This window comes from Benincasa hispida, chromosome 6 (genome assembly GCF_009727055.1).
Source record: "Benincasa hispida cultivar B227 chromosome 6, ASM972705v1, whole genome shotgun sequence".
Lineage (NCBI taxonomy): Eukaryota > Viridiplantae > Streptophyta > Magnoliopsida > Cucurbitales > Cucurbitaceae > Benincasa > Benincasa hispida.
Genome location: NC_052354.1, coordinates 16,664,271 through 16,691,428, shown reverse-complemented (window position 1 = coordinate 16,691,428; position 27,158 = coordinate 16,664,271). Strand labels below are relative to the sequence as shown.

General features: G+C 36.0%; 2 protein-coding genes across 7 annotated transcripts; one reads left to right on the top strand and one right to left on the bottom strand.

Annotated features, from left to right (window-relative positions):
- Positions 1–2,292: 2,292 nt before the first annotated feature.
- Positions 2,293–5,321, top strand: LOC120080370 (WAT1-related protein At2g39510-like). Of its 2 annotated transcripts, XM_039035014.1 has the most exons (6): positions 2,293–2,596; positions 2,825–2,941; positions 3,545–3,782; positions 4,355–4,516; positions 4,624–4,775; positions 4,889–5,321. In XM_039035014.1, the coding sequence occupies exons 1-6, from the start codon at positions 2,340–2,342 to the stop codon at positions 5,091–5,093; spliced, it is 1,131 nt and encodes a 376-aa protein (XP_038890942.1). In that variant the 5' UTR covers positions 2,293–2,339; the 3' UTR covers positions 5,094–5,321. The 2 variants fall into 2 exon arrangements, with proteins under 2 accessions (XP_038890942.1, XP_038890943.1); XM_039035015.1 differs by lacking the exon at positions 2,825–2,941.
- LOC120080371 lies at positions 3,677–6,621 on the bottom strand. 5 transcript variants are annotated; one of them, XM_039035018.1, is made up of 3 exons: positions 6,379–6,620; positions 6,012–6,096; positions 3,677–3,809 (listed from the first exon to the last, which is right to left on the bottom strand). In XM_039035018.1, exons 1-2 carry the CDS (start codon positions 6,454–6,456, stop codon positions 6,013–6,015), a joined length of 162 nt encoding a protein of 53 aa, XP_038890946.1. In that variant the 5' UTR covers positions 6,457–6,620; the 3' UTR covers positions 3,677–3,809; position 6,012. The 5 variants fall into 5 exon arrangements, with proteins under 5 accessions (XP_038890946.1, XP_038890947.1, XP_038890944.1 ...); XM_039035019.1 differs by lacking the exon at positions 3,677–3,809 and adding an exon at positions 4,135–4,507 and having other exon boundaries at positions 6,379–6,621; XM_039035016.1 differs by lacking the exon at positions 3,677–3,809 and adding an exon at positions 4,135–4,470 and having other exon boundaries at positions 6,379–6,610.
- Positions 6,622–27,158: the final 20,537 nt, after the last annotated feature.

Below are 27,158 nucleotides of genomic sequence, written 5' to 3'. Positions count from 1 at the left end.
AAAGTAAATAACAAAAGAAGAAATTTCAAGATGGAAGTAGTGCTCATAAGTTTAATTTTCAAAAACAAAAACAAAAATCAAAATCGTTACCAAACATGCTTTAATTTTCAAATTCTTAAAAGATAGATTTATGACATTTTAAATTATATATATATATATATAATTTTAAAAACTTATCTCTTATCTCTGTTGATTTTATTAATGAAATAAATGACTTCCAATTTTCAAACTACAATCATATTTGGTCCCTATAAAATTATGACCTTTTATTTATTTATTTATTTTACAAAAGTAGGTTTTAGTAAATTAATTTTATTTAGTTCCAAATATAATAGCTATGTTCCTTTTAATTGTTATCATATTTTAATAGAAAATGTAAGAGGAAGAAGAAGATGAGGGAAAGAAGGAACGAGATGGGAGGAGAGAAGAGATAATTTTTTAAAATTATTTTTCTAATTTTAAAATTTATACAATTATTTAAAATAATATAAAAAAGTCACTTCATGAACATTTAAAATCTATTTTAAAAAAACGGGAACTGAAAAGTATATTTTTAAAATTCAGGAACCGAGCATACCTATTTTTCAAAATTCCAAGACTTAAAAGGTAGCTTTCTCCCTCCCCTTATACACTATGTTTAAATTTTGATATATAGAGAGAGAAATGAAAACTAACTTGAAGTATACGCAAACAATAAGTCTAGTGACTCTCTCTCTCCTCTATGTGATGATAATAGTTTCAATTTTTATATCCAAAATTATACTTAGGAATAGCACTAAAGGTTTTGTGAAATCATAGATATCGTCTACGTCTTTTATTCTACCCAATCGATTTTTAGGAATAACGATATTTGAATAATATTCATAAGCAAAAATCGAACTTTTTAGAGAAACTTCAATAATTTAAAACATAACCATAGTTTAATTGACATAAAATTTGTACTATCCACTTCAAGATTTGAGATTTGATTTCTTCATGTCAAATATTTTTAAAAAAACAACTTAATTGTATTTATTAGTTGAATAAGTTGAATTCATTCTCAAAATTAAATTAGAAATGTATCAAATAAAAACAAACAATAAATATGAAGGAATATTACATGGACATATTAAACCAACAACTAGACCCAAACAAAGCCCAAAACCACATTAGTATTTAAATTTAATCACCTAAGAACATATTCAAACTCATATCCAAATCAACTAAGAGAGAGCCAATGTTTGCCAAAAGTTAAATATTTGTTGGTCTGACTTTTGGATGATGTGGTATATTGCTTAAAGTTTTTAATTAGTGGAGTTCATTGTTTGTTATAAATTTAATAGAAAACATAGATTAATAAATATTTGCCACATCTAAAGTTAGAAGAGGTCACACTAATGATGTAATTAGATTTATACGACTAAAAGTTGATTAGTGATTTAACATGATATTTAGAGAAGAAAGTTTCGTGTATTCCAAGGCATGTAATTTCTCCAATTAATATCACGTGTTTAATTAGTAGTTGTTTGATTTTGTATTATGATGATTTAACATGATATTAGCCCATGGGATAATGATTTCATTTTTAGTTTATATTTTTTAATTAATATTTACTTACTAAGAAATAATCTTTTTAAAAAAGTATTTAAAAACTACGACCTCTTTTGATAGATTTTAGGTTTTTAATTTTTGAAAATTAAGTTTGTAAATTCTACTTATATCCATGAGTTTTTTTGTTTTGTTATCTATCTTCGAATTGTATTATCAGAATCTAAAATTTGGTTTTAAAAACCAGTTTTTAAAAATTGGGTTTTGTTTTTAGAATTTATCTGAATAATTGAAATGTATTTATTTTAAGAAAAACGGTTGTAAATAAATTGAGAAGAAACCAACATAATTTTTGAAGAAATAGAAAATAAAAACACAATTTTTTTTTTCAAATTTTGGTTAAAATTTTGAAATCATGATTAGAAAGTAAATTCCAAAATAAAGAGAGTGAAAATAGTATTTTAAAAAAAAAAAAAAAAAATGGAATGACTATCAAACAGAACATGTTCCATTTGGGATTTAAAGTTAAAAAATTTAACAAAAGTAGGTAAGAAGAACCAGGTTGATTTTGAGCCACGAATGCACAAATACCTGAAAAAAATTTCCCATGCTTTTCCGTTGTGATGTTGCCCTTACGTATTGATGTGTTTTAGTGGACATGTTTTGTAAAATCCTCATGGAGAATATATATATATCAAAAAAAAAAAAAAAAAAAAAAAAACTCTCTCTATAAAAAGGAGCTTCATGAAGCTTGCAAATGGATCTCATTACTTCATACATTATTACACAGAACTGTCTCCGGCACCGGCGGCATGGAGCACCCCGCCGGAATGTTGAGTCAGGCAAAGCCATATATTGCAGTGATTCTTCAGCAGTTCATCACTGCCGGAATGGTGGTCATTTCCAAGTTTGCTCTCAACCAAGGACTCAACCAGCATGTGTTAGTTGTCTACCGATACACCATTGCTACGGTTGTCGTCGCTCCGTTCGCTTTTGTCTTTGAGAGAAAAGTGAGACCGAAGATGACTTGGTCCATTTTTGGGAAGGTTGTGTTGCTGGGACTTTTGGAGTAAGAACACTTAACTATTAATCTCCACCGTCATTATTTCGTCGTCATCATAATTTTTTTTTGGTCCTGGTTCAACTGTTGTAGACGTTGGTAAATGGTGTTTTAACGTATGATATTAGTATACCACATCTGATTTTCAAAATCACAAGTGAGAGTAAACATAACATATGAACAAAATGTTAAATTTACCATAACTTATCAACTTAAATTTTTGGATTTGTGTGACAGGCCTGCACTAGACCAAAACTTGTATTATACGGGCATGAAATACACTACAGCAACCTTTGCATCTGCTATGACTAATATGGTCCCCGGTCTTGTGTTTCTCATGGCTTGGATTGTTCGGTAATTTAGTCCATTGCTTCAATTTTTATTATTACGATTTAAATATTTTAATTGTTACCAAACTAATTATTAGTATGATACTAAGAGTGTATTTGGATTGACTTTCTAAATTTGTAAATACTTAAAAAGTCAATTCAAACAGACCTAAGTTACTAACCAGTCATTTTGAATCAGATAAATTATTCTAAATCAGGTAGCATAAAATGAGTACTTTCTTATTCAACGAGTAAATATGTCCATTTTATCAAATTAAAATAGCAAGTTATTTTCAATTCAAATAATAAAATGTACTTTATATATCACCTCATCATTTTATTTGTAAGACTGCACTTATGGAATATATATTAAAATTAAAGATACAAATTGTTAAAAGTATATACGAATGACTAAATATGTTGTAGCCAATTAACTCAAGTTTATAAATTTAATTATAGCTTGATATGACATTAAAGCTAAAGTACCATGAATTCAAAACTCCACAATATTATTATCTTTAATTGATATTGATAGTTCACGTATTGAATTCAACGAAATAAATTAATATCTAAACTCATTCGTGAGCGACAATATTTTGATGCAATCTATTCTTGTCTGTTTGTTTAGGCTCGAGAAGGTCGACGTAAGACAGTTGTCAAGCCAGGCAAAGATATTAGGGACAGTGGTGGCAGTGGGAGGGGCAATGATAATGACTCTAGTAAGAGGACCAATCCTGAATCTGCCATGGACAAATCACAACCTCCATGACCATTCTTCAACTACAGCTAACCAGCAAGATCTTCTCAAGGGTTCTCTCATGATCACTATTGGCTGTATTCTTTGGTCTGTTTTCAATGTTCTTCAGGTAAATCTATATTCCATGATTTTCGATCTGTCAAAACAATATATACTAGTGATGACAATAATTTGGACAAATTCTAGAAATCACCCTTGAATTATGGTGGTAGTTGCATTTATACCTCAAACTTTCAATTTTAAGCCCTTAAACTTGTACAAATGTTAAAATTGGACTCTCAAAACTTATAATAGTTGTAGAAATCTGACCTCCAAATGATAAAAATCAAACTCTCAAACTTGTACAATTGTTACAATTTCTACGACTATGTAAGTTTGAGGACCCAATTTTAATACTTGTATAAATTTGGGGACTCAATTTTTAGAATTGAAAGTTTGAGGGTATAAATTTGAGGACTCGATTTTTGGGTAATTTGCCCTAATTTATAATAACATGTTCTTAAAGGGGGGGAAAAAGTTCTTACAACAATGATCAAATCAAACGAATTGACAAGAAACTAGTTACACACATGGCTTGTTTCTTTCCAAAGAGATAAGAATAACAGTAAACAGAAATATGAAAACAAAATACAAAAGCATTATCAAATTACTCTGCATTTCTTATTTCCTTCAATCTTCCAGGCAATTACAGTAAAAGTATACCCAGCACAACTCTCCTTAACAGCTTTGATATGCTTCACCGGCGCCATACAAGCCTCAGTGATAGCTTTCTCAATGGAAGGGCACAAACCTGCTGCCTGGTCATTACATTTAGATTCAACCCTCTTAGCTCCTCTGTACAGTGTAAGAAATCGTCAATCGAAACATAACCCAGTTTCATAATTTTACCGCTGTTCATACTTTCTTGTTTCTGAGTAGAAACTCACAACTATAGGTGGTGTTTATTGTAGGGAATCATGTCTTCTGGGGTTTCATATACTATCCAAGCAACGGTAATGAAAACGAAAGGGCCAGTTTTCGCAAGTACATTTAGTCCCCTGAGCATGATTATTGTTGCAATCATTAGTTCATTTGCATTATCCGAGATATTATACTTCGGAAGGTAATTAACCTGTCTATTCCACTACCCACAAATGCAGAATTGTGGTGCGAGTAGCCTTAGAGAGAGAGAGAGATTAGAATTTCAATGAACTAAATGACACTAATATTTTGCAGGGTCATTGGAGCAGCAGTAATTATTACAGGTCTTTATTTGGTTCTGTGGGGTAAAATCAAGGATCAGGCTCTATACAAGTTAGATAGTGAGAAGATGGCCCCATCAGATCAGAAACTGACTGCCATAACTGACAAACCTAAGACTTCAGATAAAGAACTAGAAGTTGATCTTGCTAGGATAAAAACCGTGGATGATTCTGTTTGATGTGAGCATCAAGGACCAATCATCAAAACTTTTATACAGCCATATGATGGGGTTAGGAAATGGTCCATGCAGCCAATTCTATCTGCTTATGTTTTATTTGGGTGAAAGGATATCTATTATGCTAGTGTATAAATTAGTCAAATTGTAAGGTAGACCCAGGGTCCAACTATTCTGAAATGGACAACTCCTGATTCTTCATTGATAATATATTTGAGCTAAACCCCAAAAGTGCACTCATATGCCAGCTAATTTCTAACTAGAAGAAGACTCCAATAAGGATACTTTCAGCACAAATTTGTAACTAAAACAAGGACATGAATTTTGTTCTATAGTCAGGGACTGTCTAATGCAGAAATCAGTTGACATTCTGTATTAAACACATAGAGAAAGAGAGAGAAACTCATTGAAGTCTAAATGTTGTACAAAATATCATTGGGAAGACTTGCAAATCAGGTATAAGCAATTCTGGAAGATGCGAACGAAGCCTGGATTTTTCAACGGCTTAAAGAATAATGGACCCAAGTAGCTAAAGTGAGCTTATGATCTGCCAACAGACACAATAATTGACTTGTAGCACCAAATACCAGCAGTTACTACAATTCCTATCATCATTGGGTACACACAAAAATTTAATTGCTAATTTTCTGATAATCCAGACAAGCCAGCATTAAGGATCATTTAACAACCGCCATCAATATCAGGCTGTATGAACATAAAACAGCCTAATTAATAAAGTCAGTGAAGAAAGATAACCAAATATTCTCATTCATAGACCAAAATGACCAGAGGTTATTGCATTTTCAGGAAATCTTTCTTAGTAAGTTTACACATGGCTCCAGCCAAAAAAAATCATTATGAGGAATAAGAAGCCCCTTTAATTGCAATAGAACTTACAGGGCAGTGATATGGAAATTGTACCTCATTTTTCAGTATCATTTTCTTGAATGGGAGTCCCAAACTTCTGCTTGAAACAATCCTGCTTCTGCAAATACATCATATGCCCCTGTTCCAGAAATTCCCCCACATTCAACATTAAAGTTCAAATCGATCCAAGAATCCAAATCATTTAATGGCATGCTCGGAAGTGAATTAGAAATAGTGATTTTCATACCATCAAAATTGATTTTGAATGATTCTAGCTATGTTTGGGTAAATTTAACCATTTCAAAATGACTCCGAAAACATGAATTAAACAAATTTCAGCCTCTTTACAAGAACAGATAGTACGAGGGGAAAAAGAAAAGCGGTAAAGTTGAAAATGAAAACTGAAAACAAGGAATTGCACCTGGAGAGCTGCGGCCCAAGCAATAAGGAAGGAGGCGAACCAGAATTTCTTATCCTTGAGAAGATTCTTGACTTCCATGTTCTAAGAAGCCCTAACCCTAAACCAACTGAGATTTTGAACTCTCTTCCTCCTAAATTTCTACCAACCAGAGAATTTTGCGCCCAGCTACCTCAAAATTTGAACATCGATTTGTCGGGAGGTTTTATTTAAATATTGTAGATCTGGAAAAATATTAGTGAAATATTATAGTTTGTAAAATATTTAGAGGTTCATGGTAGTTTTAAGATTTCGAGGTGAAAAAAAAAAATCTCAACATAGAGGAAGTCAGGGTTGAAATCTCAACCATTCCATTCACATGTCGAGGGCTCAACACACGACTTATAACCTCAACAAGTTGCTGCGTCCCGTCACTTCAAGCCGCTTCCCCATACCTGTTCATTGCCACCTGCCACATGCCTGCGCCTTAGACTAATTTAAAGCTGTTCAACTACTTCCTCTTCTTGGGTCGAGTTTTGAACACTTGACGTACGCCTATTTAACCCTCACTCATTTTTCACTGCCTTATTTTGCCTCACTCTCGCCTTACTCTCTTCACCCATTTTCATAGCTGTTTACTTCGCTCTCCTTACTCTCTTCTTATTTATTAATTTTCATATTCTATTTTGCATGGATCCTTTGTCTTACACTTAAACTATACAGGTATATTGGGGGATTTTTAAATATAAAAAACTGACCAAAATAATTACAATCTATAGCAAAAAAAAAAAAAAAAAAAACCTACAGAAAGTTGCAGCCCAACCAAAGCCCAAAAATGGTGTGAAATACCCAAAAAGTCTCGCCCGATTTTTCCTCTTTAGCCGATTTTCCCCTCCAATATTTCATCTCCTTCTTCAGCTCGACTTTGTTCACTCTTCTTCTTCTTCTTCTTCCATCACGCTTCTTCACATCGACTTGGTTATTTTCCATCATGTTGCTTCACGACGCTTCTTTGATCGAAATTGATTGATCTTCCCCAACATTTTTCTATTTAGGTCCATTTCATGTTACTATTATTTTAGGTTGTTGAAGCTGTAGGAAAAGGAAAACGTACAAAGTTTAGAGCAAATATATGTCCAATGTAATTCTATTAGGTACATCATGAATTCTATCGTCGATCAACAATGATAGAAGTCCATAAAAGTCTGTTAGTGATGGTCTATTAAAAAAGAACATGATTGTAAGCTCCATCTCACTTGGGAAAAGAACTGCTCACTGAGCTCTGATACCACTTGTTCTCCCATATGACTATGATCTTCATGTTCACAATCACAAAACACTCAGATTTAACTGTCAAGAACAATTCAAGAGTCAGAGGAGGTAGTATGTTGAGGCTTGAAATTCTTCTATCGTTTACCAAATGGCAGCTCGATTGTGTAGATGAAGCTCCAAGAACTAAACGATAGTTCAATTATGTAAACGAAGCACTAGACGATCGTGTAGACGACAGTTGACTCGAGCTAGACGATCGTGTAGATGCCAACTGATGAGCTAAACGATCGTATAGACGATTGGACGCGAAGCTAAACGATATATCAAGTATTTACTATCACTGTCTATCAGTGATAGACAATGATAGAGCTCAATCACAGTATATCAAGCACGGTATATCACTAATGATAGAGCTCAATCACTGCTATAGAGAATGATAGAGTTTTATCATTTTGTATCTATGATAGATAGTGATAGAACTATATCACTGTCTATCGCTGATGATAAAACTCTATCACTTTGTATAACTTATAGACAATGATATATGTGTATCATTGTCTATCAGTGGTAGAGAAATGTTCACATCCATACATAGTCCCACCAAAGACTATTTATCTGTGGGGAAGAAGCCATAGATAGACGGTGCTACACGATCGTTTAGCACGCAAGTTTGCGTTGAGTATCCAATACCGCACGATCGTCTAGCAAGCGAGCACCTACGTGGCATGCAATCAACACCACACGATCGTGTAAAAACTCTACACGATCGCGTAGCATTAGCTATACGATCGTTTAATAAATGTTATACGACCATGTAGTAAACTCTACATGATCGCATAACAAAGTTATCCGATCATGTAACTTTTTAAAATTTAAAGAAAGCCTTGAAACGAGAATTCTATCCTGAAACATCCATCAACAATTCATCCACAAACATTTATCACATAAATACAATGCAGATAAAAAAAACTCATGGTTTACTGATAAATATATTTAAATTACTATCAGTGTCTATGAATGTTTAAATATATGTTATATACTTTTGAAGTCTATCAATTCCATAGTTTACCGATAGACATTGATAAGTTTCTATCAGTGTTTATTAACTTTCAACTCAATTACTACAATGTTATAATGCTTCTAGTTTTGATGCCAAAAAATGAATCAACCATGGATAATTCTAATATTGCAACAACTTTTACATAAAAAATGAAATCAATATATAAACTTTAATAACCAAAACTGATATACTATATCAGATGGTAAAAAGAAACACTGATTTTCAAATTGACCATTAGACAAGTTCAGTATCAATATCCATGATCAGTTCATCAAGTATCTTCATTTTCAAAATAGCTGTGATATACACTGATTGAAATATATCAATGGATATCAATACAATGGTATATCAGTGTGTATAAATGATAGACACTGATAGAAATCTATCAGTGTCTATCAGTATATACCAGTGTTTGTATAAATGGGTATATCACATATTTCAATCTAGAAAAGAAATATAAACAAAGAAATATTGTTAGTGATGGTAAGCTCAATGATAGAATTCATGTTATCATGAATTTTATCATTGATAGACAATGATAGAAGTCAATAAATATTTGTTAGTGATGGTTTATTAAAAAAAAAAACATGATTGTAAACTACACCTCACTTAGGGAAAGAACTGCTCACTGAGCTCTGATACCACTTTTGTCCTTGACGACTATGATCTTCATGTTCACAATTACAAAACACTCAGATTTAACGGTCAATAACAATTCAAGAATCAAGAGAGGTAGTACGTTGAGGCTTGGAATTCTTCTGTTGTTTACCAAATGGCAGCTCGATCATGTATACAAAGCTCCAAGAACTAAACGATAGTTCAATTATGTAAACGATTGGATGAAACTAGATGACCGTGTAGACGACAGTTGATGAGCTAAACGATCGTATAGACGATTGGACGCAGAGCTAAACGATCGCGTACACGATAGGATAGGAACTACACGATCGTGTAAACAATACTTTAGTAAATTCTAAACGATCATAGTGTCCAATGTTTCAATACAATCTGTAGGAAAAAAACCTAAGGAAAGTTGCAGCCCAACCAAAGTCCAACTTTTACATAAAAAATGAAATGAAACGGGATTTTCCCTCAAACATTTCATCTTCTTTTTCAGCCCAACTTCATTCACTGTTCTTCTTTTTTTTCTTCTTCTTCTTCCATCACGCTACTTCACGTCGACTTGGTTATTTTCCATCACGCTGCTTCACGATGCTTCTTTAATCGAAGTTGATTGATCTTCTCTAACATTTTTCTATTTAGGTCCTTTTCTTCAATCGACTTCGTTCATTGATTTTTTCCCCTCTATTTACGTCCCTTTTTCGTCCGCTATCTTGGTCCTCTTCTTTTTCTTCTTCCTAATCCTTCTACTGCTTCTTCTACCATTATATCAACAAAAAAGGTATAACATTTTTCTTTTCGTGATTATAGTTATTAAGTGTGATTTTCTTTACTGCTAATATTTATTAACCCTAAATTTTGTGTATAGATGGTAAGCAACATCAAAAGGAAGACTGTTAAAGAAGAAGGATCATCAAATAAACAAAAGAAGACAAAAACTCAAAAGGGAAAAAAAGGAAAACTAAAACTAAAGGTATAAACAAACTATGATAGACATTGATAGGGGTATATCACTGTCTATCAGTGATATGAACATTTTCTATTTATTTTATATTATCTATCATTCATACCATGTTTAGTTGGGGCCACTTACAGTTGATTTTCTGATATTTCTTTTATAGATAGATAGTGTTTTTATCATTCATAGACTACTTACAACTGTCATGTTGATACTTGTATGTTTATGATAATAGTGAGTGATAGTTTATGATAGAATATAGACATATATCACTTGTTTATTGTTGATACTTGTATGATTAAACAGATGGAACAAGAACATGAATATCAAATAATAATGCAAGACCAGAACAAGCATTTAAAGATAATAATATGCATCTCATTAGATTTAATACGAATTATTAAAAATCAATTAGATGATAGGAATTTAAATACTTCTAGAAATGGTCCTTTCGAACACTTTCTAGATATAAAAAATGAGAAAATGCCCACAAGATTCATAAACTACCTTCTAAGAAGACAATGCCTCACAAATAACCCAAATGTCTTGGCTTTTAACTTTAATGGGCATATATCAGAGTTTGGATTGAAAGAATTTTTTTTAATCATAGGTTTAAGCGGTACTCAACTACCATCAATAAATTTAGAAGAAAAAGAACAAATTTCTAAACTTAGAAAAATAGTCTTTAAGAATGATGATTCAATTGATAGAAAAGACATTGAGAGAAGCTTTAAGTTCCTATATGATTCTGAAAGTGATAGTGTTTGGTTAAGTTGACAAACCTCCTTCTTTTAGAGTTCTTTTTAATCCCAAGACAACATCACAATATTGTTAATTGGAAACATGTTGACATATTGGACAATGAAAAAGAATTTAAAACCTATCCTTGGGGACGATTTTCATATAATTTGACATATCATTTTTTCAAAAAGACTTATTCTACTGAAAAGGATTTTGTATGCCTTCAAGGTTTCCCTTTAGCACTAGTTTATTGGGCATTTGAAATAATACCAAAACTTTCAACAATAGATATTGGATTTGGAAGAAAAATTTGCAATCAAAGTCCAAAAATAATATCATGGGAGGGCTTGCAACCTGATCATTGGAGAAATCTTGAAGAGAATATCTTTCAAAGAAATGATGTAAGTATTTTCTATAATTTCATAGCCTTGTTTTTATTACTTACAATGGTTTCAAACAAAAAACAGATAATAGTCTATCACTGATAGACAGTTATAGACCTCTATCATTGTCTATCAGCAAAAACAGTGATAGATGTATATCATAAAAAAAACTTGTTAGTGTTTTCCTATTTTTGATCTAATGATTTAACATGTGTTTAAACTTGTAGTTTTGTGTAATTCCACTAGTTTCAACAGAAGAAGAATCACAATCAACCACTATCAAATATTTGATAGATTTGGAAGAAAAAGAGAAGGAAAAAATAGAAAGAGAAAGAAAAAAAGAAGAAGAAATAAATGAAGGAAGAGATTTAATTGGAGGAAAAAAGGAGCATAGGAAAAATATAATGGAGGAAATAGAAGAACTGAAAAATGGCCAACAAAGGACAGAAAAAGAGAAGAAAAGTTTGAAACAAGGCCAAGAAGAGATCATCAGAATGTTAATAACCATCATAGAAAGATTTCCAATTGAAAAGATTTCACAAGAAGAACAAGAAAAAGAGGTTGAGGAGACCATAAAGAAAAACAAAGCTCCTTCTTGTAGCTTACAAATTCTTGAAAGAAATTATGAAATTGACAAAATGGTGAATTATGCTGCAAATTATGTAGCTTAGGTAAGTCTTTTGCAATGTGTTATTTTATTTTTAAATGTAAACATACATTTACTAACTAAACTAAAATTATTTTTTCTTGTAGATTAAAATTGGGAAGGAAAGGTTTGTATACAAGTTTTTGTACTGATAGACAGTGACATATCACTACCTATCAACAAATTTTTCTTCCATTTGTTTTGTGTCTTTTATTATAGGAATATCATTTTTTTCATTATCTTTGTATTTGATATATGTTTTTTCTTTTAGGAATCTTATACACAAACACAAGATCATTTTGACGATATAGAACCTCTACCTTTAGAAATCCCAAAGATACAAGAATTAACAACAGTATTCGAGGAAGATGATGGAAAGGAAAAGGTTTGCTTCGTCTCTTAAGCTATGTGTTGTCTCTGTTAAGCTACATATTGTCTCTATTAAGCTACATGTTATCATGAAAGTCAATTAGATCTATCACTAGGTCTATTATTGCCCATCAATGATAGACATTCATGATAGAAGTGAAGGAACTCTTAAACAAGAGTATCCATGAGCACGTTCGGATCTTTCCTATTTCATTGTGACCAAATTACCACACACACATTCTAACAAACTGGTATGCATTTTAACACTAATTATAGGCATACTTTGACAAATAAAATACAACAGATTGAGTAAACATACCAGTTGAAGACTATCTTCACTTCAAACTTAATCCAATGGAAGCAACTCCTCTATGATCCAAATCGCCTAGCAATCAGTCGCCTAACAGCACGATCGTCTACACGAACGGCAGTGCACGAACATGCAGCAATCGAGGATGACACCATCACTTGAAGCCCTTGGTATTCTCGGGGTGAGAATTTAAAGAGTGGACTTTGATGGAATTGATAGAGGAAGGAGGAAAAGATGATCGTGTAGAACGACAAGCAAGTGGGAGATAGTAGGTGACTATCGTATAGTCGAGTGCTTGTCGCTTAGAGAAAGGTACACGATCGTGTAGGTTTTACTAAGCGATCATTTAGTAATTAGTGAGTGATCATTTAGAAAAGTGTGGCATGCTAAGCGAACGTTTAAAGAAACTGAGCGATCGTTTAGAGAACGCGTGCGATCGTTTAGTGTGCGGGTTGTGCGATCGTTTAGGCGATAAGGTGCTATCGTATAGCCTCTCAACTAAGCGATCGTGACGTTTCCACATCGTGAGCGATATTTTCAAACTCCTTACAAAATGAAACCAATTTTCATTTTATTCTTCAGTTACAATAACCGAAATTGATTTTCCCACTTACACACGATTTAGGAGAAATTCCTGGCCAATTATCACAAAACTGCCTTAATTAATTAATAAATAAATATAATAATATTATATTCTTAACCTATAGTTTGATATCATATATCTACTATAGTAATTTCTCCTCTACTTGATATAAATCATATTTATATCTTATATCCTCCAAAATAATATATCTCATACATTTAGTCAATTATATCATATATAATTAACCACTTCAATTATATCTATATATAATCGAACTCTCTCTTGTCAATTTGAACATTTCAAACTGACCCAAAAACTGATTCTTGACTTTATCCAAGCTACCTAGGGGACCTTATGGACCTATGGCTCAAAGCTCCAACAGTACGTGAATAGCTGACTAAACTCTTTAGCCACGAGATCCACCATATGTTAAATGCCAGACATTCCACTAAAGACCAACAACTGAACTCTTCTTACCACAGATATATTTATGTCTCCATCGGATATAACCAATCATGAGTACGATGGCTCTTTACAGATGTTTGTAAGTACAGTTGGCCAATTTACCTTTTTGCCCCTATAGTTACATCTCATTCCTTAAGTACCACTGATTCCTTTAATGAACGATACAACATAGTCCAACTATGTGTGAACACCTCTCGAGCCAAGAGAAGGTGTGTGGCGTCACATCGTTCAAGCCCTGGAATTAGCCCTTAAGGGAGCGATCTATCTACTTACCTCTGCTTCGGGGAAGGTGTGAATTCCATCTTGTGTAGTTGAGTTCCCAGCTCCCAAATCAAACGAATCCCCAAAATGGTATGTTTGAGTCGGCGATCTGGCCACTCGCACCCATATAAATCAAAGAACCACCCTCAATGGCAGGAGTTTCCAACTCATTCAGGATTGAGGTCATGTTACCTATAGTCATTTGATAATGGGCAGAAATGCACGTTATTACAGTGCTAAGTTATTAGACAATGCAGCTTTGCATTGATAAAATATATAAGATTGCGTCCAAAAAAAGCATTAAGTTTGTAACATTGCGGTCGCATGCGTTCATCGCATAAAAAAAAGTTAACTTTTTTATTTTTATGCAGAATATGCGTCGACGCAAGGTGGAAAGCGCGATCACAAGAAATTAACGAACGAGTGCAGCGTTACTGTAAGGCTTTGCGGTGATTTGTACTCGCAAACATCTGCTCAAGAAGGATTGCCGCAACTTGGTGGGCGCATCTGGGTGAAAAGCATAATTAATCACGATGGGATAGAAAGCTGATGACGGTTGAGTCCGAACTAAGTTGACAAGTCGCTAACGGTCTACTGTAGCAAGTACACTCAGCTTTTCGGTGACAAATATTCGGTGCATCAGTTAGAGAATTAAAGCCATCCCATCTATGCAATCATAAGAGAGAAGTCGCCTTTCACCTCGAAGCTCTATAAATACCGAAGGCAACCTTCAGAAAGAGTTCGGATAGTTCGGATAGTTTGGATACTTAGATAATTTTCCCATAGTTAGAATAGCTTTGTTGTTAGTTTTTCTTTTATTTTAAGACGAAAGCGAGATTGTGCCGATAGATCATTCCGGTGAACTTGGGAGAGTGCCGGAAGCTTCAAGATCAAAGAGAAGGTGAGTTCCTGCGGAAGCAGGAATATCTTCTGAACAGAATAGAGTTGACAGTATAAAAGCCTTTGGAAGCAAGGGATTGCTACCAGGCTCTCTATCCTTATCTTCCATTGTCATTTTGTACTTAAACTCATCTATAAAAATGGAATTTAATTCTTTATATCTGTTCACTCTCTATTTATTACGCATGAGTAGCTAAATCTATCGAATGGGTTGAGAAACACTTAGCTAACATAACTGGGGATCTTCATTCTATGCAATTATCTTGTATTATGTATGCTTCATTCATCCATTAGGGATACTCGGGAGAGTAGTCTAAGGACAGGATTTAGGCTTGGAAAAGTCAGGTTAGAATCTAGGCTCGGGAGAGTTAGATTAGAACGCATAATCAAGAGATAGGAGCTTAGGCATAAGCACTGTTTGCTATTAACGAATCGCATGCATCCTAGAGATAGGATATGATTGTGTGCGGTCACCTTGTCTTTGTGTGCATCTTGCATCATCGCATAGGAAAAGAGTAAAGACTTAGGAATAAGCTCTATGGACATTTTTGCATTCAACATATGCATCCTAGACTTAGGAGCACCGCATTTGCATTGGAAAATGATTTGCTGTTGCATGAGTGTAGCATGATCGCATAGTCTGACACATTTCCAGGAAACGCTAGCTAAAGACCTTCTCAACCCGTTCTTCTGCATACTCAGTGTATCTACCGCATAATCGATCTTTTCTCAAATCCGCTGCATTCGTTTATTTTATTATCGCAAACAACAACCCAACAACTATTTGATTATTTGGTTACCTCAAAATCTTCTTGAAAATTACCACCGCATACCATTTTCCCTAGTCCATGAGTTCGACCCTGGACTTTCCAGGAAACTCAGTGGGGTTTATACTTGGAATCCATTGAGAAAATTTGTTGCTTAACGCATTTCCATCACTGCATTTCATTTCATAATTTCATCACATAAAAAAGCGCATCAAGTTTTTGGCGCCATTGTCGGGGACTTCGAAAATTTAGTGTGTTAACGGTAATTTTTCTGATTTCTTTGCAGCTATCAATCTCTGGTGATTTACGACCTGGAGATTGAGAGAACGTTCCGACGAAGATTGAGAGATAGCTGCCAACAACAACAACCAGATAAAGACGATATGGCGGAGCAGTCTAGAAACGGAGCACCAAACGTAAACAATGTCATGGCGAATCCAATCCTACTGGAAAACAATCGCAATAGGCCCATTCGGGACTATGTATCGCTAAACTTTTATGATTTCTCTCCAGGAATCATGAGGCCTGCCCTTGATGGATCTCGATTCGAAATGAAAACGTTGATGCTGCAGATGATCCAGACTGCTAGAGAATTTGGAGGACGGCGTGGCGAGGACCCGCACGCCCACCTTCGGAGCTTTATAGAAATTTGTAACACTTTTGTGTTCCCAAATATCTCTACCGAAGAAGTTCGACTAACTTTGTTCCCATTTTCTTTGTGTGATCAGACATGAAAGTGGGCATATTCTCTCGAACCGGGGGAGATCACTTTCTGGGAACAAGTCATAGAGAAGTTTATAAAGAAATATTTCCCACCTACTAAGAATGCCAGAAGAAGGAAATTAATAACCAATTTTGAACGAGACATGGACGAATCGCTCAGTGATGCCTGGGCGAGGTTTAAGAGGCTGGTATGGGACTGTCCACACGATGGATTACCAAACTGCTTGCAAATGGAGATTTTTTATCACGGTTTAAATCCTGCTTCGCAGACTGCTGCCAATGCGGAAGTCGCTGGTGGTCTGCTAGACAAAACATATGATGAGGCTAAAAACATCCTGGATCGCATCTCTAGAAATCACGAGGATTGAAGAGAGAGCAATCAGAGACTGAGAATAAAGGATAACAATGCAAACAATGGTGTTATCGCTTCACTTCAGAGTCAGATGAATGTGATGATGAACCTAATTCAGGGAATCGCAATCAACAACCCAACACCGCATAATGGGCAAGTAAACACAATTAATTAGAATGCTGCAAGGTGTGTGACTTGCGGTGAAGAACACACAATGGAAGAATGCCTGCAGAACCCACAGTCTATTTATTTTGTGAAAAATAATCCATTCTCTAACACCTACAACCCCGGGTGGACCACCCCAACTTTGCGTGGAAGAATCAGCAGCAAAATTTTCAATCTGTGGTGCAAAAAGAAGGGCCACCCGGATTCTTCTCGCGAAATAACGGTCAGACGAGCAGTCAAACCAATAGCTCGCAACTGCCACAATCTTCCTCCTTGGAGAGCTTGCTGAAGTAGTACATTGATAAGAACAAATCAGTGCTTTAGAATGTTGAGGAAAAAGAGAGAGATATGTAAGACGGACTACACTCCTAACCTGTTTCTAAAGGTAGTAGATAGTTTGTTCCTTATTGCTGACTTCGGAATAAGAACAAGGCCTCACCCTCTCACTAGGCTGAGAGGGACTTCGATTGTTGGTTGGACGCACAAATCAATTGTTTTCTTTAGGAGGTTCAGTGGGACTAAAGGAACAAGAAGTGTTCTCCGGAGGGTAAAACGGTATTCTACACTCCAGACAAGACCACGAATAATCTGTGAAAGATTGACTTTACTATTTGGTTATATCTAGATGGACAGAAACATATCTACAATGAGGGGGAGTGCAACTACGGGACTTTAATGGAATGACTCCGTTAGTTAACAAATGTTTGAATTAATTAGGTTTAAAGAGTTTTACCGGTTAATCTTTTGGATTGTTAGAGCCGCATGATCTGTAGGTTCATTAGGTTCCCCCTGCTAGTCTCATATGCTTAACTTAGAACAGTAATGTTGGATTAATTCAAATTGTTCGAATTAGGAAAAGGGATTAAAAACGACAAGTTATATTGCGATAATCACTAATCGTTTTTTATGGTGCTGCTATATTCAAATGTGATTTGAAATTTTGGAAAATATGAAATGCGGAATTCATGTCGTGAGGTCCAAAATTTAGTCAAAGAGGGTCAAATATGTATAAAAGTCAAAAGGGTTGACATTCTTCACTAGGGAAAAAGTTTGAATCATCTTTTTTTTTTTGACCAAATGGAAAAAGCACCATGTATACGACCCGACCCCAGGACTTATGTTAGGCGTTATCGATTAAATATACTATGCTATTGGCAGTAGAACTCAAAACAGACACTTCGGTTATGGCGAAATTAAATGCTAATTTTAAACCATAAAGAGTAAAGTTCAAAAGTCTTCATTTATAATATCCAGAATCAACTAAAAATAATTAAGCTAAAGGGGTACCCCATAAAGTGAGTACAAGAACAAATATAAATAAGTCTTGAAAAATAATTCTCTATAAAAGTAAATGTTTTAGGCAATCAAAAAACCCCTAAATAGTTAACGATAGAAGTCATGAAGAGTAGAACTTAGTCGAGATTTGAAAATGACGCGGAAGAGCGCACCGCTTTAAAATAGTCCTCGCCGGGCTTATCACGGAGAATTATTCGCTCTGTCCACTAGCTCGAAGTGGCATCTTTACCCTTACCTGAAACAACAAGAGTGGAGAAAGAATGAGTATTTATAAAATTATAACTTGTCAGATAAGTAAACCCATCTACTCTAGGTGGTCAGTCTGGGGATACCTATGCCGTCTAGATACACCACCACTTATGGATTTATATATCATAGTAAATTGGTCTAGCTCCTCTATGGGACAATAACAATCATGCAAAGCATTTCCATACAAACTTGAGTTTCTATCTACTGTAGGTTAAGCTATAAGGCCCCACTATTCTAGTAAAATCCGCTTGTATGGAACCCTACCAAACTCTCTGGTTAATCTAAAATAATCGAACATCAATCTTCTTTACATCATTACGCACTGGAGATCTAAATGGCATAAAAACATACTTTCGTATAACACATAAACGCACGTAATGCTGTAAACCTTCTTAACACAATGGTTATGATATTACACTCTCTGTTTGTCATACACGTGACACCGACTTATATGATTTACCTCTTCTTGCTTTACATCTAGGATCTATTGTTATATACACCATCGTTTCTTATACACATGAATTCCGACGCCCAACTAAGATGTGTATCCTTTCATTATCTATTTATTTGTATAACACACACTCTTCTTTCGTATCACACCTAACCGACTGAGTAGTGTACCTCTTCTTGTACGAATCTAGTGTTATTAAACGCCATACATTCCGTAATTTACAACCTAGTATAAGCCCACTTGTGGTGATGTATCCTAACTCTTTCGTAGCACGACTTAGGATTTATGGTTCAATTAACCTCCTCTTTGCGTAAATTTACCACTATTAATTGCAGCCCTGAGTAATGTACCATCTTTCCCGTACCACACCCCCATATACCGGCCTCTAAGGTTAGTGTATACAACTTTCATACACACCACCCTAGTACATCTTCTTTCGATAGTACTACGCACCCTTTGGACTCGTGCTGAGTCATTGTCAATGGCAGTCACATAGCCTGGAAAGGAAAGAGATATTGCATCTAAACTTCATATGATGACATATATAGTTCCAGATATCAGCCTAGAATTGCATGAGGAAATCTTCACTAGAAACAAGCTCCTCTTGAAATCAAAGGAGATTAAGCAACGCAGCTATGTATAACATGTACAAACAGATATTATGTGACGGATATGAATCTAAGTATTAAACGATCCAACGTCTAGTTACATCATCATTTTCATGCACTGAGACTCGATGATAACAATCAAACATTTGAAAATGAGTCCATCAATACTTATATAAAGCTTAACACCACTGTTCTCATTAAATAAAATCACAATCAAATATATGAGGCCACATTACACAAAAATTGCTCCAAGCTGTGAGACGAACTATACTCCGCTTAAGACACTTTCATAGTAGTCCGCCAGACTTCTAACTTCATAATTTATAGGGTCATGCACCAAATCGTCTTTTAATAATATTCCTCACAAAAATTTCTCATAATCTGCTCATACATTAACAATGCTTCAGTCATAGCCACTCACACGCGAGTGTTCATAAATAAATCTTATCTAAACAGTCTAATAACAATCTCAGCAATAGCTGCAAAACATTATATCCTTGTACAGGTCTATACAAATCGCTCCAACACATCAACAAGATTAAATCTACAATAATCCCATACGGTGGGAAACTCTACATACTATCTAATACTTAGGTCTCAATCAAGTGCATATCATGTGCAAAACTAAATCTTTTCAGAGCTCCTATAATCAGAAAACATACATTGCGTTTATATAACTTGATAATGTCTACTCTAGCTCCATCAATCTCGCCTGTCATTACGTGAGCACAATATGAGGCCCCATATCAATCTATCGAGTGGGCTATCTATACATGCTAATGCGTCTCTTATGCCGCGTGGGCAGTTTCCAGTAATAAGATTTGACTTACCTCTAATGCGAAACTCTAGAAAAGTAGAAGCTCAATACCCTCTTCCTTCGTCTGCAACGATGGAAACCTTGTGATCAAAACAAACATGCAAAACAAACGCTTTTAAAATACTCGTGTAATGGTTGTATGTACGAAATCTTGGAGCCATAAAGAAATGGGTGAATCGTGCATATAATCTAAATCGCAAGTTTGTGGCCCATTTGCAAGCGTATTGTAGTTGCAGATGATCCGCGACGCGCACAGAGTGACATTGGTTGGGAGATCCGTGATAGGGGCCATTGTGTCTATATTTTCATTGGAAGTGAGAAAACGAAACGGATGGGGGGTGGGTTTTTTGGCTTTTTAATTTGAGAAGAAAGAGAACCAAGTAAATAGACTTATAATTATAATAAAACAAAAAAGAAAATAGAAAGATGCAAGTATCGTAAATTACACTATAACTTCCTTTCCGTTTATACTCATTGCAATACTCCATTACATTTATTCCTTTTGCTTTCAGAAAAGAAAATTAATTCCTGCCATAACTTTATTCATTCAAAATTGGAATATATATTCACAGCCAATCTAGAACAAATTCAGCGTCTGTAAATAGATCGAATTTTGTTAACTAAGGATTGCCGCAACTTGGTGGGCGCATCTGGGTGAAAAGCATAATTAATCACGATGGGATAGAAAGCTGATGACGGTTGAGTCCGAACTAAGTTGACAAGTCGCTAACGGTCTACTGTAGCAAGTACACTCAGCTTTTCGGTGACAAATATTCGGTGCATCAGTTAGAGAATTAAAGCCATCCCATCTATGCAATCATAAGAGAGAAGTCGCCTTTCACCTCGAAGCTCTATAAATACCGAAGGCAACCTTCAGAAAGAGTTCGGATAGTTCGGATAGTTTGGATACTTAGATAATTTTCCCATAGTTAGAATAGCTTTGTTGTTAGTTTTTCTTTTATTTTAAGACGAAAGCGAGATTGTGCCGATAGATCATTCCGGTGAACTTGGGAGAGTGCCGGAAGCTTCAAGATCAAAGAGAAGGTGAGTTCCTGCGGAAGCAGGAATATCTTCTGAACAGAATAGAGTTGACAGTATAAAAGCCTTTGGAAGCAAGGGATTGCTACCAGGCTCTCTATCCTTATCTTCCATTGTCATTTTGTACTTAAACTCATCTATAAAAATGGAATTTAATTCTTTATATCTGTTCACTCTCTATTTATTACGCATGAGTAGCTAAATCTATCGAATGGGTTGAGAAACACTTAGCTAACATAACTGGGGATCTTCATTCTATGCGATTATCTTATATTATGTATGCTTCATTCATCCATTAGGGATACTCGAGAGGGTAGTCTAAGGACAGGATCTAGTCTTGGAAAAGTCAGGTTAGAATCTAGGCTCAGGAGAGTCAAATTAGAACATATAATCAAGAGATAGGAGCTTAGGCATAAGCACTGTTTTCTATTAACACATCGCATGTATCCTAGAGATAGGATATGATTGTGTGCGGTCACCTTGTCTTTGTGTGCATCTTGCATCATCGCATAGGAAAAGAGTGGAGACTTAGGAATAAGCTCTATGGATATTTTTGCATTCAACACATGCATCCTAGACTTAGGAGCACCGCATTTGCATTGGAAAATGATTTGTTGTTGCATGAGTGTAGCATGATCGCATATTCTGATGCATTCCCAGGAAACGCTAACTAAAGACCTTCTCAACCCATTCCTCTGCATACTCAGTGTATCTACCGCATAATCGATCTTTTCTCAAATAACAACCCAACAACTATTTAATTATTTGGTTACCGCAAAGTCTTCTTGAAAATTATCACCACATACCATTTTCCCTAGTCCCTGAGTTCAACCCTGTACTTACCAGAAAACTCAGTGGGATTTATACTTGGACTCTGCTGAGAAAACTTGTTGCTCAACGCATTTTCATCACCGCATCTCATTCCATAATTTCATCACATAAAATAACGCATCATCATTCTAGTGAAGTGAAGTCTCTATCATGAACAGTGTTATATAACGAGACATTAACACTTTGTGGTCAGGTCTTATACAAACTCTTTGTATAAGACGCCCCCGCTCGCATGTCCACTACACAAATGATCAGGATCAGACCATCCGTGATAAGTCACAACACTTTTGATCATTCCACAAAGCGGGTTGCATCTGTAGCGTTACCAGGATAAGGTTTCCCTCATATATCCATATACTATAGACCATTTTGGTTATCACTTAAGACATGATCCACTTATATGTCACCACATACATGTTTAGGTTGCATACAGATAACTAGGGGTTTTATGTTCATTGGTTTGTGGTAAAACAAATAAAACAAAACACTAAGCAAAATGAAGAAGTGAAGTAAAATATCATATATTATACATCACAAGCGTTTGTACAATCTGTTTACAAACTATAGGACACGAGACTTTAGGTCATCAACCTCAAAAATCTCCCACTTGTCCTAAAGCGAAGTGGGGTGTACATAAAACTAGTACAAAACAATAAACTATGGCATAAACGCCGAGTACAAGAAAATCTCCCACTTGCTCTAGTCCAGCCACGGGTGATCCTGTAGACCCATGCTCTAAAGGTGACCCTCAAACATTTTAGCCGTGAAAGCCTTTGTAACCAGATCAACAACATTATGTGCTGAAGTGACCTTGGCCTGGGTTAGACTGATACCTACTGACTATGCCCACAACATAGTAGATGTCTGGTCTAGTACAAAGCATCACGTACATCAAACTGCCAATGGCAGATGCATATGGGACCCATCTCATCTCCTCAACCTCTTGGCATCTTAGAACACATGTCCTTAGACACAGTGACTCCATGCCTGAACAACAGTAGGCCTCTCTTAGATTCCTGCATCAAGTACTTGAGCAACATCTTGTCAATGTACGACGCCTGAGACAGTGCTAGCACTTTGTTCTTACGATCCCGAAAGATCTGTATACCCAGAACAAACTGAGCATCTCCCAAATCTTTCATTTTGGAATTGGAATCACAGTGCAGTCCTTAACTGCAGTCAATAGACCTTACATCAATTCCCCAAAATGGGAGTAGGTTTATATATGTCTAACGTATCAACACTAAAGAAAGACTACTGAAGCATTGATAATCCTCTTGTCAGACACACAAGGGTTCATCAACATTCTGGTCAAATCCGATACGACTTGATTGCAGTATCAAACCATAATTTTCCAAGACTCTAAGACGTATGTTTCAGCCTATAAATGGACCTAATGTTTAGCTTGCAAACCTTTTGCTCTTAACCGTTGGGCTAATGCAACCCTAGGTTCTGCACCATGTAAATGGTACTCCTCAAGATTGCCATTCAGAAAGGGTCGTCTTGAACGTACCATTATTGCCAGAATCTCATAATTATACATAAGCCACAATGGATAAGGGGAGGATGTCCGAATCAACTGTTAGCATGGGCAACAGGACGGCGAGTAAAGTCTCCGTTATAGCCGCAGCTCTGCCACCTGGGTATAATAGACCCTTTTCCACACAGTACAACGCCTTGAGGTTTGCCGACCTTCCCACAACAGGCAACCTCAGGTTGCGACTTGTAGATCCATTTAACAACTCCTATAAGGTCTTACCCCATCATGGCTGATCTACAAGATCCCATACCTGAGTTGAAGTACATGAATCTTCGATCCTCTTGAGATCCATGGTCTTTACCCATTCATTCAGTCTACATCCTCAAATTGCTTCTGATAAGACAACGAATCCTCAACGTCGCCACTGCTACAGATAGCAAGGATTTTCGGTAAAACCCAGATAGCGAATGGGTAGATTCGCAACCCTTCCACTGCGTCGAGGTTCCCTCAACTCTTGAGGTGGAACCGACCTCCATCAACAACTCTTGCTGATGAAGTAGGCTCTTCAACAACTCTTGTTGAAGTTTTAGTAGTTTCATTGGAAAGCTCATGCAACACGACTTTACTTCATGGACTGTGCTCCCTAATATGTTCCTTCTCTAAGAAAGTAGCATTCGTGGAAACAAACACCCTATTTTTCAATGGATCATAAAAATAACCCCCTCGTGTACCTTTGAGATAGCCTACAAAGAGGCATAACCTTGACCGTGGTTCCAACTTCTTAGGATTTGCCTCAAGTACATGTGCAGGGTAACCCCAAATGCGGAAGTGACGTAAACTAGCTTTACGCCCATTCCACAACTCCAGAGGTATTTTCACAACACTTTTGGAGGGAACACAGTTGAGTATATATATCGTAGTCTCCACTGCGAAACCCCAAAATGAGTCTGATAAGGAAGCATATCTCATCATCAAACAAACCATGTCCAACAAGGTTTTATTTCTCCTCTCCCCTACATAATTCTGCTGAGGTGTACCCGACGCTGAGAGTTGGGAAACGATTCCATATTCTATCAAATAGTCCTGGAATGCTTAGTCTAAAAAATTTCCACCTCGATCCGATGGAAGTGTTTTAATCCGTCTATCCAATGAATTTTCAACTTCAGCCTTGAACTCTTTGAACTTTTCAAAGGATTCAGACTTCTATTGCATAAGATAAACATACCATACCTAGAGTAATCATCAGTAAAAATGATAAAATACTCATAGCCACCTCAGGCTTGCACATTCATAGGACAACAAAGATCAGAATGTACTAACTCAAGAGGCTCTTTGGCTTGATAACCTTTTCCAGTAAAAGGTCATTTAGTCATCTTACCCTCAAGGAAAGATTCACACACCGGTAAAGAATTTTCTTCTAACTCACTTAGAAGTCCATTCGTCACCAATCTCTCAATCCTATTGAGATTATGTGCCCTAATCGAAGATGCCAAAGTTGGGCATTTTCTTTTGGAGAAATATGTTGACGTTTAGTTTTAGTTACGACAGTTTTAAATAATTCTGTGTTATGGAGGGAACTAATGGCTAACGGCCTTAGCATATACAAGTTACTTTCCAGATACGCTGTACAAATATTAACACCATTTTTATGAATAAACGCTTTATCTACATTAAAAGAAACAGTGTATTTACATTGTAGCAAGCAATTTACAGAAATAAGGTTCCTCTTAAGTTCAGGAACAATATATGCATCATTCAAAATTAGAAACCTATTATGTAAAGATAACTGGAGCCCTTCCACTGCCACAGCTGAGACAACGTGTCTGGTGCCTACTCGTATCGTCATCTCACCAGCCTCCAGCTGTCGCTAGGATTTAATCCCTTGAAAAGAAGAACAAACGTGATTAGTGACATCCGAATTAATTATCCAGGCAGAATCATCATTCTCCACTAAACAGTTTTACAAGCAAATCATATTTACCTTTATCAGCCTTGGCAGCCTTCCTTTCCTTCAACCAGCGAGGAAAATTCCTCTTCCGGTGTCCATCCTGGTTGCTGTGGAAACATTTTCCTTTTTCAACCGGTGGTGGACATCTTCTTGGGGTGACATGCAGCGGGTAAGCAGCCGCCTTCCCTTTTCTCTTACCACCCTTCTTCTTCTTCCCCTTTACAGGGTTAGAAGTACAAGGTGCAGACTTCGTTCCTGAGGTTGAACTTCTATGGAACGTCCTGGAAGATGAAGCAACATTTTCCTCAGTCTTTTTCCTCTCCTTACTATTTAGTAAAGATTGGTAGGTCTACAACTCGTTGAGGAGAGTTGTAAGGTTGTATTTCACTTTGTTAAGAATCACATTACTAACAAAGTGCAGGAAGCTCTCCGGCAATGAATGCAGGATTATGCTAACCTGGCTGCCCTCATCGATGATAAACCCATTCAGCTCCGCCCCATTGAAGTGGACCATCATGTTAAGCACACGTCCACAAACAGAGGTTCCTTCTTCCATTTTGGAGTTGAATATATACTTTAGAGCCTCGTGCATGAGCTGTTCAGACGGTTGTTCAAACATTCCCCGTAGGGACTTCATGATCTCACGCGCTGAAACTATGGGCTTATGCTTCTTGACCAAGACTTCAGAAGACTTGTCAAGATATAAGCTTGGGCCTTCTCATTCGCCCATGTCCATTGCTCGTATGCCTCTCGAACATTTCGAGCGACATTGAGAGTTGGAATAAGAAGACAGACCTCTATAAAGGCAAATATGAGATCCTTGATGATCAGTATTGTCGTGATCATATGTTTCCATGTTGAAAAGTTATCGCAGTTAATTTCTCGGCGTTAAGCAAAGCTAATGTCGCTGTGGTAATTTTAAAACTTGTTGCTGAAAAACAAAATTTTGCTAAACCACATTTTAACCAATTAATTTTGCAAAATAGTTTCAAGTACCCTAAGTATAAGACTTCTATTTTTGCAATGATGCCCCAGCGAGGCAGGACAAACGTCATCGGTAGGATGATCAGATACCTCTTCACTGGGATGAGATCTTCTCAACCATTAGGCAGAACCAACTCTTGGAACTGAACCTAACAACCACCATTTATTTAGTCCAGAACTATTAACCTTTAACAATTTCACATAAGTGTGACCCCTCGCTTTCGGTGCCAGAGTCCTGCCCTAATGAGCCCACCGTAGGGAAGAAGCAAATTAGGAAAAGAGACTAAGTAACCTTATCCTCTTACAGGAGATCAAATAAAGAAACGTGCAAAACTGTCATCCTATAGGGGGACGCTTCTAGGGTGCCTTGAGGCGATGAGTAGAAACTTTATTCAATCCAATGAGAGAGACCAAGGGATATGCTGTCGCACCTCCCGCTCTCACTTACTATGAACACTCTCTCCATCCACCTTGATATTGACCTACCCAACACCATCCTTTAGGGGGACACTCCCAGGGTCCCACG